At 38.9% G+C, this 18149-nt stretch overlaps 1 protein-coding gene across 1 annotated transcript in view; it reads left to right on the top strand.

The window, feature by feature from the left end:
• Window positions 1-18149, top strand: part of LOC104520452 (utrophin-like) — a gene marked incomplete at its 3' end in the record, with an annotated part of 85575 nt that overhangs the window by 25507 nt on the left and 41919 nt on the right. Inside the window, 11 exon segments of the mRNA XM_010162148.2 lie at window positions 1-32; window positions 633-836; window positions 1921-2102; window positions 2844-2994; window positions 4459-4578; window positions 5314-5415; window positions 9525-9632; window positions 10256-10435; window positions 11695-11864; window positions 14072-14195; window positions 15951-16038. The exon segment at window positions 1-32 is cut by the window's left edge and continues 123 nt beyond it. Coding sequence (XP_010160450.2) covers window positions 1-32; window positions 633-836; window positions 1921-2102; window positions 2844-2994; window positions 4459-4578; window positions 5314-5415; window positions 9525-9632; window positions 10256-10435; window positions 11695-11864; window positions 14072-14195; window positions 15951-16038 — 1461 coding nt within the window.

The raw sequence follows: 18149 nt of genomic DNA, 5'->3' as shown, positions 1-18149 counted from the left end.
AATGTGAGGATGGAGAGTTCAACATGCAGCAGGTGTGTTTGTCATAAAAGTCTGCCTGGATTTTGTTACGTTGTAATTTTATCTGATTATCAGGCTTGGCAGTTGTCTCTGGAACATGCCTTCTGTCTTGGGCAACACAATTGGGAAAATATAAAAAATTGTAGCATCTTCTTTGTGACTGACTTCAGTGGTTCTGTCTTCCTTTTTCTTCTTTTCTGAGTCGTGTACAAAGTCCTGTGTGTTGAGGTATAAAGTTCCATCAGTGTTATGCTTCTTTCATCTGCTTCTCTTTCTCATTTGTCTTGGCAAGCTGGAGAGGGTGGCCTGAAATCTTTAACTGAGTTTGCCTCGGGATTTGTGGCGGTGGTAGCGATGGGTTTTTGTTTGGGTGTGAGATCCACTGCTCTGTTAAATGAGCAAGATTAAAGCCGTCTTTTCTATCTAGGTTCTCTGTTTTAAAATTAAAGTTCATTAGTGGCAACTGTGGTCCTTTTTCTTAAAAATGTACCAAACAATTACTTTTAAAAAGTTATGAAGGATTAAAAGGGATCTTAGTTGTTCTATTTTTAGTATCGTTTAGGAAGACATCTTCTGTGCACTTCTAAGACATCATTTCTCTCTTGGCTGCATAGGCTGTAGCACTTGAAGAGGAGCAGGGCAGTTCTAGAGCAGAGACTCCCAGCACGGTGACAGAGGTGGATATGGACTTGGATAGCTACCAAGTTGCTCTGGAAGAAGTTCTTACATGGTTGCTGTCAGCTGAGGATGCGTTTCGGGAACAAGAGGAAATATCTGGTGATGTTGAGGAAGTCAAAGAGCAATTTTCCACACATGAAGTAAGCTTCTCCTGAAAATTCATTTGTCGTGTTTGGGGCGGGGAGGGGGCTGCAGAACTTTCATTTCCTAGTGCTTATCAAAAACCTGCCATTCTGTTCTTTTGCCGTGCTTTTTCGAAATTAAAAGTACTTGTAACTGAATGTGATGGTTTTGTTTTGTTGACAAATAATAGCTTTTTGAAGGTGAAATAGATCTTTTTAGAAAAACTTAGTGGAACATGCTTTGAAACTTTAATGTATTTTTTTATCAGCTTTTGGTGGCTGGCTCACTGGTGTCCGTAATACAAAGACAGTCTGATCCAGGCTGATTCATGCTTCTCTGCTGCCAACTACTAAAAAAGCCTGGTCAGCCTTATGTCATTTGCTGTTGAATGAGGGCAATGCTGAAGTTGGTAATCATATTGATTTAATTCAGTGGTCTCCCTGTCATGATGAGCATAGTTTATTTCAGAAGCATATACTGTTGCTTCCAAATTGTTGTTTTCAAATTATTTTGTTTTGGTTCTGTTCCAAGTCGGAACAAATATTCTACTGTTGTTAAAAGTTTGAAGTGTCATTTTAGATGTTTTAATTTTCTCCTGTGTCAGCTTACTGTATACAATTGAATTTAAAATCTGAATGCTGATCAATATGAAGAATGTTTTTTTCCTTGTGCTACAGTTTTAAAGCCATGAACCAAAGGAAGAGTTGTTCTGGATTTCTAGTAAATAGATGAATTTTTAATGTTAACTCATAGAGTTCTATTTGCTTTCCTATGATACATTTCACATCTTATTTTATGTTCTGTTGGCCATAGGTAAGTTTCTGTTTTATTTTCTTGGTGCCTTTGTTCAAAAGCTGTCTTCTTACAAACAGCTTTTTCCTGAGGTGGTCAGCTTTTTTCTTCAATTAGCTCTGTTTTACTGGGTCCTCATAGTCTTCTGTCATAGAGAGGAACAGGTCTGCCATGCTTGTGTGTTTGATGGTGCCAGCTCATTCTGCAGCAATGTTTCAAATATTACAATTTATTAGGACACTTAAAAATTCATAAATTCCTGTAGGAACTCACAGATCATGATGACATGGCTGATTGTACTGTTTCCAGGGTTTTATGATGGAACTGACTGCGCACCAGAGCAGTGTGGGCAGTGTCCTGCAGGCTGGGAACCAACTGGTGGCCCAGGGAAATCTGTCACCCGAAGAGGAATTTGAGATCCAGGAGCAAATGCTGCTGCTGAACTCCCGCTGGGAGGAGCTCAGGGTGGAGAGTATGGACAGGCAGTCCCGGTAAGTGATGCTGCACAACCTCTCCTGGAGCTGCAGGACTGACCTCTGGTGCTTACTGCATCTCAGGGGATTTAGTTTGCATCCATTTGTAAGATTTCTGCCCACTGCCCCCAGAATTAACTCTTTAGTTAGTGACGTGAAATCCACCTTCTTCACATTTTCCAAGGTGAAAAAAAGGAAATTAATATAACTGGGCTTTTTGGATTCTTATATAAAACTCTTTTGTGAATGTTATGTAAATGTGCCAGACTAAATATATAGTGTCTACATGCAGTTGTTACATAAATGTGTTTCTAATATTTTTTCCACTAGTTTAATTCCTGAATTAAGCACGCAGATATGGATAGCTATGTGTATTTACACAACTAAAAAGCACTTAGAAGAATTTTTTTCCCACCTGTGGGTTATCAGGCTAAGAGCTTCACATCAGGGCAGAAACTGCATTTTGTTGCCAGCTCTCAGCAGAGGCTCTATTAGCCTCTATAGAGGCTCTATTAGCCTCAACATGGAATCTATGTTGCAAGAAACAATCCCTGGTATAAATTGCATAATTTGCTAACTTTTTTGAGAAAGAAACAGGGATGCTTAACTGTGTGTTCCTTAGCTTAATAGTGAAAATATTATTTGATAATAGCTAACTCATTTATGAATGACCTTGCTTCTTTCCTGTAGGAACTAGAACTTAGGCGCTTTCTTTGGGAAAACTGTTTCTGAAATAACTGCTTGTGCTTCCCCCTGCAGCCTGCATGACATGCTGATGGAGCTCCAGAAGCAGCAGCTGCAGCAGCTGTCTGACTGGCTGACAGTCACAGAAGAACGCATTCAGAAGATGGAATCTCAGGTCTTAGCAGAGGATTTGCAGTCCCTTCAAAAACAACTGGAAGAACATAAAGTAAACCTTTTTTGTCTGTTATGTAATATATATTTGGAAGATGTGTATGTTGGTGGGTTCCTTAGCTGAAAAGCTTGATTGTGTCAGGAGTCATATATGGCTGTATGCTGAGGGGCTGAATTTGATGTTTGGGAAAGGATGATGATGAGGTAAAAAGGAGTTGGAAGCTTCTGAAAGTGCTTTCTTGAGCACTGATGACTGTGGCAGGAACTGTGTTATCTTTGCTTTGTGCAGGAAGTGAAACCTGTAGGGGAAATTGTTACCCTCACCTCATCCAAGAAATGAGGCCTCTCCAAGTAAATTGTAGATGTGAGTGGCAGTGTGAAATGTACAGTGGTCAAACTTGACTTCAATGACTGGCAAGCATTGCTAAAGCAGGCTTGAGACATGCAGATTAAATAATGTGGGAGTTAAAACTACCAACATGGGTCTCCCAAGTCACTGATTCTAGTCCCCGCTTTTACTCTGCTATTGCATCCTAAAGGGGTGCATAGACACTGCTCTCTGATGTGCACAATGTTTTGGAAATGATTTCTCTCTCAATTAAGTTTCCAGGTGGGAGTTCAGCCTTTCTAGCCTACAGCGGTTTTCTTTTGAAGGAGAAAGATGGCCTTTTGATACTTGTCATGGTTGCAACTTTGGTTTTCATGCTTAGTGCTGAGGTTTGACCTTCCTCCCAGCATGGGACATACCTCATGGGGCAAGAACTGTGGAGTATTTTTAATCTATGTAATTTCCTGTCCCACATTTGCATTCTTTCCTCTGTCTTCAAAGTCTGGGGAGTTTGAGGCATGTTCTGCACAGAGTGGCTTAGGATATTCTGGGATGAAAAGTGATATTTACAGTACTGTAAAGGCATATTGATCTTGCAGAGATATTTCGGAGGTAGGCTTTAACCATGGAATCTCTTCTTCTAGAAGCTGTGTGAATATTTAAATCTACAGATTATTTCAAACTGATCAGAACTGTATGTTTTCTGCAGTTTTCAACTATTGTCTTTGAGCATCATGATCAATTATAGCACTGTTGATACTTCTGAGAATTATACTGTCAGCTATTAAAACATGAATGTTAGTAAATATTCTTCTTTCCCCTGTTTATTAAGCCCTATGATACTTGCTTATTAACATAATAGCTTTTTATAAAAACACTTAACCTCTTTTACCTCTAACAGTAGATGTATAAAAAGTCAATGCAGTTCATTGTCATATGATTCTCCTAGTCAAGTATGGTGCATAGAGCTTAAAACACTCCATGTTTTACAACATTTTAACAGTATGAGTTAATTTTTAGCAGTATTTTGCTTATGTTTATTTAAACTGTTCAGTGATTGCCAGTGGTAAAATCTGTGCTTAACTGTTGAATCTGAAGTACTTTGCCACAGCAGTTGTGTTAGTCACTGTGGCCAAAATAGCAGATTAGCAAATGTATTCAAAGCTGGTAACCTCTGATTTGTTCTTCTAGAGCCTGCAGAGTGACCTAGAGGCAGAACAGGTGAAGGTAAACTCCCTAACGCACATGGTTGTCATTGTCGATGAAAGCAGTGGAGAAAGTGCAACAGCTATTCTGGAGGAACAATTGCAGGTAAAATGTTAGAGCCTCTTTACTGGCTGGCAGGCACTTAAAATCTTTGCAGATAACTGTTAATCAGCTTATTTGTGTTTAAAGACAATTTATCCTAGAAAGTAATTTAAATTAGTATTTTTTTAGAAGTAATATTAACATTAAGAATTATGAAATTTCCTCAGGTAAAAAACTTGCAAAAGTGCTTTGACTTTCAAGCTCAGTTCCTGATAAGTCAAGATGTCTGAATTCCCAGTAACTTAGGCACTTTTGTAGTATATCCTTTCAACAGTTTCATTAAAATAATGCACAGCACAACTCTTATTTCACATAAGTAATTTTTGTTAGGAAGTTAAAATCTGATGGGAAAAATATTTAAAGACGAGCAGAATGTATCTGGGGAATATTGTGTGAAGTATTTTCCCATATTTGTCAGAAGATAGACTATAACCTGAAGTATAGGGAGTGTGAAACAGAATTTATTGAAACACAATTGGTGCTACTTTGTTAGCTCCTTTTGAAGTCAACTAAATAGCTCACTGACTTCAGCAAGAGCAGAGATAAGGCCATAGGTGAATGTTACTGAAGGTTTTAACCTCCAGCTTTGTGCAGTAAAACAGTGGTGATTACTGGCAAGGAGGTAGCTATAATGCAGAAAGAGGTTACTGTGAAGTAGAAATTATGCTTTTGAATATCTGACTTTTGAGTTTCCTTGTGAGGCCTGTGAGTGTTGATGAGCATTTCCTGCTTTTGTAGAGGCTTGGTGAGCGGTGGACAGCAGTTTGTCGTTGGACTGAGGAACGGCGGGTCAAGTTGCAAGAAATTCAGCTTTTATGGCAGGAGCTGCTGGAAGAGCAGGTTAGTAGCTCTGCAGTTACCCAGAGTGACTGTTTTGTGGAGGGGAAAAAACACCCCTGCGGTGGATGAAATGACCAACACCGAGATGTGTTCAGGCATCAGCACTTTATTGAAGCTTTGCACTGCTTATATATCCTTTTTTCCTTCCTCACGCCCCAGGCACGCGGCATTCATTCACTTTTGATTCATTACCCCTTATCACGCATGTGCCTAAACTGATGTGATTGGATAATTCCACCTGTTCACGAGCCATTCTTTTACTTCTGACTGGTTACTAATTACAGCACGAGACATCCTTGTCTTGTCTCATACACATTCTTTCTTGTTTGTCCTTTGTTATTTTCATGTTATCTTTACTCAAGGTCAAGAATTTTCATGTTATCTTTACTCAAGGTCAGGAATTAATTGCTCAAGGCTGAAGCCACCGGCAGCTTCGGCTCTTAAAGCATCAACAACACCCCAGACTTCTTAGTGTAGGGTTTAATGGCTATCAGAAAAAAGCCTTGAAAAACTAAATTTTGTGTAATTGTTTGGGTTCACAGTGTTTCTTAATGAGTTGCATAGCTGTGTCATGCAAGAGAAGTATTTTCTGAAGGTCAAATAAGAAAGTCTCTAACTCATTATAAAATAATTTCCAAGGTAGCTTGCAAAATGACTAAGAAGTGGGAATATCCATGATAGCAAAATGGCAGTGAATCACAAAGTATTTGGTAGTTTGGTAATTACAGAAACTATCCTAATTAAGGTGTATGTGCTTCCAACGTGAATACATGTACACAATTTTGCAATCAAGTAATTAGTAGATACTGTTTTCAAAATCAGTAATATAAATCATTGGTCAATATAGCAAAGCATGCAGATTGTCTCATTTTGCTGAGTTTAGACAAACAGCTGAATTGTGAAGATGGCATTGTGAGTTTTGTATTGCTTTGATATCGCACGTTTTACATGTATATTAAATATGCTGCTCAAACACAAATTAACCAATGGCATAAAATATACGGTAACACAACTACATCTGTTAAGTTTATGTGCCTAGTGCTAGAGCTCGTTTTGTGTCTCAGCTTAAAATATTTGATGGGTTTTTCCTTTGAAGGCTTTACTTAAACTGTTTTGTTTTCTTAAATGATGGTATTTATCACTGTAAGCTATTGTTTAAACTTTGCAGTACACCCAGATTGTCTAGACACTTGAAAGTAGTAGAACAGTGCTGATATGGCTTTTGCTATCAATTACAGTTTAGTTTCTTTGACAGGGATGTTTTGTCTGCATTTTTGAAGGTTGCATATGTGTTTCTCTCTGACTTCTCCCATACCTATTTGCACTATATTAATAAGCTGAATTTGCAGCTTGTGTGACCTTGTTGTTAGTATGGACCCAAGGTTCAGATTCTGGCTATACAATACTAAGTATCTATTTATATATTTCTTTAAAATACTGTGTTGGCATATGTGTACGTACATACAGAAAACTGTGTGCTAACATTTTCTGGCAACTCTTGGGCAAGGTAAGTCTCTGAGTTGAGAAATAAGGATTCCTCAAAAATCCTTGCTCTGTATGTCAGGGTATGGACTTCAAGTGCTCTCAGTTTTGATAACTCTATGTGAACACATTTCCTGTCCTCTTCCACCCTTATATTTTTCTGGGCAAAAGTGACCACTTGCTGACTATTAAAATATTGTATTATGAGTGTCATAGAATGGTTTGGATTGGAAAGGATGTTTAATAGTCATCTAGTCCACCCCCCCCTGCCATGAGCAGGGACATCTTCAACTAGATCAGGTTGCTCAGAGCCCTGTCCAGCTGGACCTTGAAAATTCAAGGGATAGGGATTCTACCACCTCTCGGGGCAACCTGTTCCAGTGTTTCACCACCCTCATTGTAAAAAATGCCTTCCTTGTGTCCAGTCTGAATCTACCCTCTTTTAGTTTAAAATCATTTCCCCTTGTCCTGTTGCCAGGTGCCTATAAGAAAGCTGGGGAAGAACTGTTCACAAGGGCATGTAGCAGTAGGATGAGGGGTAATGTTTTTAAACTAGAAAAGGGTAGATTTAGGTTGGATATTAGGAAAAATTCTTCATTATGAAGGTGGTGGATCACTGGAACAGGTTGCCCAGAGAGGTAGTGGAGGCCCCGTCCCTGGAGATATTCAAGGTCAGGCTTGATAGAGCTCTGAGGAACCTGCTCTAGTAAAGATGTCCCTGCTCTCTGCAGGGGGCTTGGACTAGGTGGCCTTTTAAGATCCCTGCCAATTCAATACATTCTATGATTCTTTGATTCTTATAGCTTTCATTAAATATTGAAAGGCTGCAATAAGGTCTCCTCAGGGCCTTCTCCAGGCTGAACAACTCCAACTCTCTCAGCCTGGCCTCACAGGAGAGGTGCTCCAGCCCTCTGATCATTTTTGAGTTATCTTCTGTTGGAGTTGCTTTGCTTTCAGCATTTTTGAATTTGTATATAGTTATGTTGCTCTCTAAAACTGGAAAAAATTAATCAGTGTTTATTTAATGTAGAATGTTAGATAGCAAGTAATGAGGAAATTTATTTTAGGCGGTTTAATCAGCCTATGTTTGCATTCGTTCTTCAACTCTGAACAATGTATTTATTACTAACAGGTTTGAATTACAGTTCTCTCTCCTCAAGAATTATCAAGTGACCTACAAAAATTACAATTTGAAACTAATTAAAAACTTTAATACAAACACTTTGTTGTCACAAAAATAACTAAACCACTTAGGTACTATCACTTTTCCATTTCACCCAACCAGATGGAGAGATGAGCAGCAGCTATGCATCAGCCTTTTTCTGGCTGCCTAGAAAATTTTTGGAAACCACACTGCCAAGTCAACACAATTCTTACTGCTCAGGAAACAAATTCCTCAATCAGTGCCAGATATTTCTTAGCACTGTGACAATTATGTTTCAGTTTTCTAGGGAGAGTTTTCTTTGACTGCTGATTTAGCAGAAATTAATTGGATACATTGAAGGATTTTTAAGACCTCTTATGCATAAAATATGTTGGCTGGGATGCCAGCATGATTTTTCCAGAGAGTGTATGGTGTTATAATTTTGTTTCTCACAGCCTCATGGCATTTCCACCACTGTCATATTTGCTGTCTGTACATTTTGCATATTGGTTTACATTGGCAATGTAAACTGCCTTAACCCTTTGGCCCAAAAGTTGCTGTAGTCGGTTCTGGGACAATGCCAAAAATACACAGCTAGACTGAGGAGCCTAGTGGCTGTTGTGAAGTGTGTTGTTCAAAGAACAAAAAGGTCTGTCTTGCTGTATGATTTTATTTTATTTTTTAAGCACAGAGGAGTAGCAGTGCACCAGTGGCTGTACAACTGAGCTTGCTAGAGAGCTGGGTATTCTAGGCTATGGACATGGCTGTGCAGAAGCAGCAATATGTTGACAACATAATATAAAATGTATAAAATCCTTAAAACTTGATGCCAGTTACTGCTGGAGTTCCCATAGGAGTGCTGTGTGACTGGTGAGAAGTGAGACCCAGGACAGGTTTCCTAGGAGAAAAGTGGAAAAAGTTCAAGATCCCTGAGTTAGTACTATCCAGAGCAGACCACTCCAGCTTTCAGCAGTTAATGAGACAGTATTTGCTGAAGTTATTTTGCAATTGGAAGTAGGTATAGTAAACAGAGGGGTAACTAATTAGTATCTGGGTCTTTGAATTATCAGTGGTGTAGCTTCTGTGAGAAAATGTTTGTAATAGTTCATTTTGAATCACAGAGGAAGATGGGTAGAGAATGAAAGAAAGCATGCGTATGATTTTGATATATTTAATTCTAATATAATTGAAGTCCTATGTCAGCTTTATGGTGGATATCTGGTTGCTATAAATAATTTTGTGGGGGGATGTATGTGCTCTGATATATTGAGAAATGGTTTTGTTGAAATTGTTTTGCTGGAAAGTATTATTTAGTTCTCTGATATTTTTGTCCTCTTTTATGTACTATTTTGTTAACGCCAACTGAAATTCCTGCATATAAAGACAGCAGAATTGTGCTTTGAATGCAAAGATCTTAAAGGAGGAATCGCCAATAGCTGTTTGACAAACTTGGCATTTTCTTGTGCTATGTTTCTTATGGCAGTGCTTATTGAAAGCTTGGTTAACTGAGAAAGAAGAGGCTTTGAGTAAGGTCCAGACAAGCAACTTCAAAGATCAAACAGACTTGAGTGTGAATGTTCGAAAACTGGCAGTGAGTATCACCATCCTGCTCTATCTTGTCAAGTTTCAAAGACTAAATGAATGTCAAATTACCAGTTTTACCCCAGTAGGACCTGTGAGTGCATGACACTTTGAAAGCCAGGACAATGTGCTCTCCTTGCCAGATTCTTTCACTTGAATTTAAAAATGTGTACAACTTACTCCATGACCGTTCCAAATTGGTGTGCCAAACTTGGAAACAACTATCCTGGAATTTTGACGGGGTTTGAAGTTTATTGCAGGCCACCAGTCAGCTGTGTTTTCCTCAGCTGTGTTTTCCAAAGTGTGAGTTTGTGGGGTTTTTTGTGGTATGTTGGGGTTTTGTGTGTGTGTGTTTTTGGTTTTGGTTTTTTTATGTACTGGTGCAGCTTGTGTCTGAATTTATAATTTGTAGCTTACTCAAGAGATACTGCTGACTGCTCCAGGAGCTGTTTCAGGGATGTACTTTTTTTAAGAGTGTCTGTTAGTGCTTTCTTTCACAAGAGAACTGTTTTAAACCCTATGATGCATCTGACTCAGGTAGTACATTTCAAACACCTTCCCCTCCATGGAATTAAAAGCTAAGGGGTGGCAGAATACTTGATGTAATCTTTTAATGTTTTCTTTTAACTTCAGATTTTGAAAGAGGACATGGGTATGAAACGACAAACACTAGACCAACTGAATGAGCTAGGTCAGGATGTGGCCCAAATCCTTGGGAATGGAAGAGCATCCAGTAAAATTGATCAGGATCAAGAAGAACTAACTCAAAGGTGGGACAGTTTGGTTCAGAAGCTAGAGGATTACTCTAACCAGGTACTTAACAAGACTTTATTACTTTTTAGGTGTTTGGTTGTCTGTATGTATACAAACCTCATTGATGCTGTCAGCAAAATTTCCCAGGCGAGTTCTTGGCATCAGGCTAGAGAGGTAGATGAGTGCTTCTTCACATGGGGCTGACTTTTATCTGCTGACAAAGCTGTCTGCATTTTTGGTCCTCAAAACCCCAAGTTGTTAACCTGACTAGTACTATTACTCCTTTCTCACACAGATTAAGCTTCATTTTTCTGATGAGTAAAGCAGGCTTGCCATGTATTGCCATATCAGTCAATGCAAATGCCTTTAAACATTATAAGAGTGCTGGGACTGGATTAAATCTGACACTAAAAGAAAACAAAGACAAAACCCAAATCCCAGAATAGATAAATAAATGGGAGTCATACAAGCATTTATGCTCTGTGAGTATGATTTCTCATCTATTGAAAATAGAGTAGTTGTTTGTTTGATATATAGTGATGATTGATAAACAAGCTGGATTGTTAAATGTTTATTTTAGTATTTTGAGTGCTTGATAATGTTTTTATTTAGACAGAACTCCCATTGGCTTCTGTGAGAGGTTTGTTTGACAGGTTTATGACTCGTGTATCCCTTTTGTGATGTTAAAATGTTATGGTGAAGGCTGTGGCACTTATTCATGATACATTTAGTGTATAGTGAATGAATTGTGCAGTCTGAGTAGGGGTCCATTTCATCCATGTGGCTTTAATTTGTTCTTGTGTTTGGCACTTGGAGAGTGCCAAATCCTACCTTCATCCTTTCACTCCACCTAAGTATCAAGCACATATTCAGAACTTACAGGGTGATTCCCATGGGAGTTACTTTATAACCCATTAAAGAGGGTGGAAGGTTTCTATTTACTTGAGTGAGTTTTCAGGTAAAATCTACTGTGCTTCAACTCTTTCTGAAGTGTAGGCTTGGTTTTATGGGATATTAGTATAAAGTATAGAATTAAAATAGATATAACACTTATTTTAGTGATTTTTAGTTCACTTGGACTGGCATGAAATTCTAGTTGAACTGAGAATTTGATGCGTGGTTCGCATCTATAGAATAAGAATAATGAAGTTTCTCTGGAGCACATCTCTGATGAAGGTGCTTCATGACAGCTAAGTGTGGTCATTTGTAGGAGTGAATGAATGGGCTTTTATGACTGATGAAGAAAAGGAACTCAGCAAAAGCAGATCAGTTTGTGTTAGAAATGACATTTAATCCTTTTGTTAAATTATGTTGTATAGGTAACTGAAGCTATAGGAAGCATAGGGATGTCACAGGTTTCACAGAAGACTGCTGCAGAAACAATGGGATTGAAGGAACAGGTAGTGGTTAAACAATCCAGACAGGAGTTGCCGCCACCGCCACCCCCAAAGAAAAGGCAAATGCCAGGGGACAGTGAAGCAAAGAAAAAGTAAGTATATGTCACTGCCTTTTTCCCTTGTTCACTAGGTAGTACAGAGACTCATGTCTCCTGGTCTTGGCTTTTGTTTCTTCTTTTATGCAAGTGAGGAATACTTAAGTTGTGGGTGTGAGGTTGGGTTTGGAGACCGGGAAGGAAATGTTATGTACAGCCTTGTTTTCAGAGCAACAGAAAGCTTGCAGCTTCCATTAATTTCAGAGGGAAACGCGGGTCTTCCATTTCTCAAAAAAGCAAGTCTTCAGTTCTTTGTACCTCAGTTCTTTTTCTGAAAGATAGAATTAATTCTATTTACTTTCTTTTGGAAAAACATCTTCTCATCTTTGGTTAAAAAGTGTGAAAGTGCCAAGTATTTTGATTTATTTATTCTTTATTTCTAATCTCTGTAAAACATGGGGGAGAAATAGGAGAAACTGCACATAAAGGGCTCAGAAACCTATTCCATCTCCCTGATATTTAGTAATAAGAATGATATTAGTGATGTCTCCTTTCAGAAGTATGCCTGGAGTGGCTGACTGATTTGCATGTATAGAATCATAGAATGATTTTGGTTGTAAGGGACCTTAAAGATCATCTAATTCCAACCCCCCTGCTATGGCAGGGACACCTTCTACTAGAACAGGTTGCTCAAAGTCTTATCCAGCCTGGCCAAGAACACTTACAGGGATGGGCCATCAGTAACTTCTCTGGGCACAACTTCAACCAGTTCCAGTGTCTGACCACCCTCACACCAAAGAATTTCTTCCTCATATCTAAATCTACCTCTTCCAGTTTTTAAAGCATCCTATCACCACACTCTCTGAGAAATAGTCCCTCCCCATCTTTCCTGTAGACCTGCTTTAAATACTGGAAGGCTGCTATAAGGTCTCCCTGGAGCTTTCTCTTCTCTAGGCTAAATGGTATAGAATAATATGTGTAGCAGTGCCTTTATTAAGTAGCATACCTAAAACTAAAGGAATTGTTTCAAGACGAAGTAAGAAAGTAAATTCTGCATACTCATCATTTTGCTTTTTGTGCTTGCCTGAGAAAATTAGCATTTGAGGTGTCACTTGTTTAAACCTTTGGCAGGGCATTTAGGGAGAGGATAGAGGGCTGCATCAATAGGAGAGGGTCACTGTGCTAGGTGATGTGTGTTTGCACAGTGAAGAAGAGTTGTGCTCTTCATTTTTTCTGGTAGAGGAATGGAGGTTTGAAGGGGTGAGGAACCTGCCCAAACCCTCTTGATGACCCTGGTCAGATCCTCTGAGCCCTAGTGTGGGTGGTGCATACATGTGGGTGCCCCAGGGTGGTTACGTAGTTGGCAGCCCCTCTGTCCCTTCTATCTGTGTGTCTTGTGAGTTGTAGAAACTATTTCAGACTTTGAAAGTAAAGGTGATGTGATCTGTTATCTTTTTTTTCTAGAGTTCAAACTATTTTAAGGACAGTCGGTTAAAATAGGTTAAACTTTCCAATGCTTTTGCCTGATCCCAGTTACCTATGTTGAAACCAACAAATAGTTGGTAACTAGAAATTTGCAAGTTTTCCTATGAAAACTCTGAGTGGCTAACAGTAACTTCTGCATTTGTTGGTAGGCTGTTATTCCATGCTAGAATTTACACTGTGCTAAGTAGTATAATCGTGATATGGCTTTACCTGTGGCTTGTGTAGTGTATCTGTCCTCCTCTCAAGTTCTGTACAATATTGGTTAACTTGGGAGTTGGGTTTTTTGTTTTTGTTTTATTGATGGTAGTGGGGATGTAGCTTAGAGGCTTTAGGCATAAGAAAGTTATGTTAGTATAGACATGTCCAACTGCGGCCAAAAATATTAAGCTATAAGCTAATCTTTAGTCAGCTAAATGTTCAAAAAGGTTTGTCCACTGTCACTGCCACGAGTGCTTAAGCTGCTACCTTTTTCTTCAGACTAAATAGTGTTGCAGACTTCTACAAAATCTAGAACTGCAAGTCGTATTTGTCTTGTTTCTGAGGTTTATTTTATTACTTTCAAAATACTTGGCACTGAGAGAGATCTGTGATATAGTAAAAAAAACCAGTAAAAGTTTGCATGAAGATATGTATAAAAAAACTAAGAAATAATTTGCACCATGCATTCTCAATTTGTTCCCAAAGGCTAATACCATGAAAATAGTTTTTACTATGGATTTTTAAGATGGAGTGACTGAATAGGGAAAAATGACAAAAAATTATCTGACCTTTTAAACCAGGTTTGATGCTGAAAGTACTGAGCTCTTGAACTGGATTTCAAAATCAAAATCTGCCATTCAGGCCACAGACATCAAAGAGTACAGGAAGATGAGAGAGACTTCAAACATGAAAGAAAAGTTGAAGGTAAAATGGGGAGAGAGTGTGTTCCAGTGAACAGTATATTTTGTCTCTAAGCTGGCTGTCAGCTAGAGGTGTGGGCCGATCCACATACTTCGTGGAGATTAACTCCTTTAGTAAAATAGTTTCAGAACTGGACATACATGGAAATCTCTGACCAGCTGGACACAAACTTTTGCTGTGGGTTGCACAATCCACTGGAAATTTTAAAAATATATATTACTGATTTCTCCTTTGGAGTTGTGATGGTTGTATGTCTTCAGGATTAGTATCTCTTCCACTAAACAGCATGTTTTGGCTTCACGTTTCACAGTTGGAGGTGGACTTGATTGACGCCACTTCTATAATTTTGGCAAAGATGGGCCAGTGAGCTGCTCAGAGACCCTTTGAATCATGCCGTGACACTTTGCACACACTGTACCACACTGGGTCCAAAGTGGTCCGTTGTTATAATGTTTGGACATGTCTTTCACTCTATTAATTTTGATAACAACCTGGTAGTTACTAATCATGTACAATATTACTGACCTGCAAGGTAGAATACAAAATTTTACAGAATCTTGTAGGAGCCATTTAATAACCATTTTGTCTTCCTTCTGTTTCAGGAATATATTCTTGCCTTTTTTGGTCCTTGAGCGTGCTTTGTTCATGCAGGCTTACTGGAACTTTAGCAGGACGTGCTAAATTTGATTCTTTTGAAATCAAAGACAATACTTAAAAATATCTGTAAGGAGACTCCTTCTCAGTGCTCTAGTGCAAAATGGTGCCAGTAGGAATGTTTAGAATGGCAGTACTGTTGGAAATAAAAACCAAAACAACCCTCCCAACAGTTTATTTATAGAACTTTATTAATGTTTGTAGCCCTTTATAAAATAGGCTCCAAGATGAACGCCAGGTTCCCATGAACAGCACTGTTTTTAAATGAGTGGACTCTAAGTGGGTAGGACAGTGTTTGTTCTTCCCGACTGTGCAAATAAATGCATGCTTCTTCTGAACTTACTGCAGCAAGTCTAAATCAGAGTAATGACCCTGGACGTTAGTTTTGAAAAGATTTTAATTTGGAGATACTTCGTTTTAATCTCAGATAGTGAAGTTGTGGCCTTGTGGCCAAGGAACTCATCTTTCCTCTGTGGATGTATTCTACCTCTTGTCTCACACAGGCGCATTCACCAATATGTATGAGTTGAGAGAGGAACTTGTTCCTCTTAATCTTGGTAGTCACAAAGGATTTCCCTCATCATGTTTTTATGAAGGAGAGTGAAGCACTGGAGTTTATGGGAGCAGATTATTAATGGGCTACAGTTCCTGCTAGCTTCTTCTAGGGAACTTCTAGGGAAGAGGTGGTTATTCCCCTTTAATGGAAATCTCAGTAGAGACTGTAGAGGTGAAGGAACTATTTAAAAAAACTTTTTTCCACTGGTTCACATTAAATAATTACAATTTTGATCACAAGTGACTTGTTTTAGCTGATGTCCCAATATCTGATTTCACATAGCAGGATTGTCAACCCTTTTAACAATATTTTATTCCTGATGGTGATGTACTAGTCTCTTGCTTGCCTGGTACTTGTGAGAGCTAACTCCTTTTGCACTTGTTTTCAAAACAAACAGAAATAACATGCATCTTAGAAGGTGCTGTAGCCAAGAAAACTGGACTATGTTTTGGGTAGTAGTGGGAAAATACATGTTACTGAGTGGGGGAGCAGAAGTCAAGAAAAATTACCCTCTCTGAAACTGTATTCTTTTGGGGTTCACTTTGTAGGTGATCGAAAAAGAAAGGGTTGAAAAAAGCCAGAAGTTAAATGAACTGAAACGAAGTGGACACATTCTTTTGGATCAAATGGGAAAGGGTAAGCGACTTGAAGGTTTTTCTGTTGTGATTTAATCAGATGAGTTGCTGGGAAATAATACTGAAATACGCTACCTCCAGTTAAGCATTGCAATATTTTTCTTCCCTCTCCTTCAGTTTTCTTTCCTTCAGAGACACTGGTCACTGTTACTAGTTATTGATATATGTTTTATTTCTATTAAAGCTTATAGAAAAGCAATATTAATATTCTTTGTTTAACGTGTGTGTTCATTGCAACCTTCTAAGGGTTATTTTATTGAAATAGGAATAATTTCTTAAAATGGCGGTAACATACTTATGGGGGAAGGAACTGGTTTAATTTTAAATCGTATGGAGATTTTAAGTATAAAATTTTAAAATATAACTGCCTTAAAGAAGTAGAAATTTTGAAACCAAATTTAGACTTGATAAATGTGTGTATATCTCTATTCTTAGCTTTCTCTATTTCTCTAAAAACTGTCAGTATGTTTTGATGATAGTCACAATTTATGATTCGGGGGCAAGAGAGAAGCCTACGTGCTTGAGATGATGATTGATTGTCAATTAAAACACTTATCCCTGGAAACTTATAATTAACACCAGTGAAAATTGAATCTTTAAGCCTTGCCAAAATCTTGTTTCATAATATGACAAAACTCTATCAGTGAAATGTGACTTTCTCCATAAAAGAGCTGTTCATATCATCCAGAGACAGTCTTTTAGGTCTGCTATGCACTTGGCTTCTGGTGAAGTTGCTACAACTGGTAGCATTGAGACAGGTGAAAGGGTGGTATCACCATCCTGCATATTGACCAGCATCCCTTTTGGAAAATGCTGATTTCCACTGGATTTCCCAACTATCACATTTTTTCCAGCCAGCCTCTTTGCCTGGGTGCCCCAATCTGCTAAGCATCTCCAGTCTTCACCTCCTTGCCTACTACAGCTGAAGTGTTTTACACTGGGTGTCACTGCCCTGAAGCTGGAAGCTACTGATTTGACCTGGGGTTTGGGTTATAAAAATTTGTAGCTGTTCCTTGTCTTCAGACCTGGTCAGATATTCTCTCTTCCTCTGTCTCTTTTATAAACCCCTCCAGCTGTGATAAGTCATGACTATGAAACCAGTATTTGTTGATCATAAGAAATGCGCAGTTCAAAAACTGCTTTGTGTCAGCAAAAAAGAAGATACAGAAATTGCTTCCTAATTGTTTGCCATCTTAAAATTGTGAACTATACAAAATAATCAATATACAGCCCCTGGCTTTGTTAGGGTCTGCTAGTATGTTTTATCCAGCTCAGAATGACAGCCCTTCTCTCCAAAACTGGCCTAGCTATACCTGTGTAGAATAACGCATAGCACTGGCATGCATGTCTATACATCCTTTTCTATCTTGGGGTGTGTACAGGCTGTGCTGTCATGGCAGTGACTGATTGCTGCCTGCATGCTTCTCTCACGTAGCTGACTGCAGCTACTGTGCTTCTGTATTGTGGGTGGGCCAAGTGTGTGGCCAGTCTGTGGGGCAGAGAGAGGATCTGTGGAGCAGAGCCTTCAAGTGCCCTTGCAGCCACCTGGCTGGCTGCCCTGACCAGAGCACTGGGCTCCACTTACACTAAAGTGGTGCAGCAAACAGACCCGCCCCCAGCCCATGCAACTCTCCTCTTTATATACACTCTGATCTAAATGAAAGAACTGTTGAGTTCAAATGACCCAGATATGTCTTATACAAAGAAGGTGGTACCTTGAAAGAGAATTGACATCAGAAACTTGCAATGGCAAGAATGTAATGTTGAATGTACATTGCACTGAAATTTCTTCACTTATAGCAAAATTGTCAGTTACTTCTGGCACCTGAGGAAATAATGAACCTCTCATTCCTTGTTCTCTTGACTTCTGCTGCTGCATCCTCAAGTAATGCATTGATTTGTCAAAAAGATGATGTAGCAAGTGCTTCATCTAGTCACTGTGAGTGGGGAAAAAACCTTGTGTTTTGTCATGTTGCTTTTGTAGCTATTCATATGACCTAGTTATTAATCATGTCTGTATGCAATGTGACATTGTTAGCTATTGCTGCCTCTCTCTCCCGGGCCAACAGGATTTCCATCTACCTTTCCAATGAATTTATTGCTGCCTTCCAA

This window comes from Antrostomus carolinensis, unplaced genomic scaffold (genome assembly GCF_000700745.2).
Source record: "Antrostomus carolinensis isolate BGI_N321 unplaced genomic scaffold, ASM70074v2 scaffold6902, whole genome shotgun sequence".
NCBI classification, from domain to species: Eukaryota; Metazoa; Chordata; class Aves; order Caprimulgiformes; family Caprimulgidae; genus Antrostomus; species Antrostomus carolinensis.
This window is presented reverse-complemented; position numbering and strand designations above follow the sequence as displayed.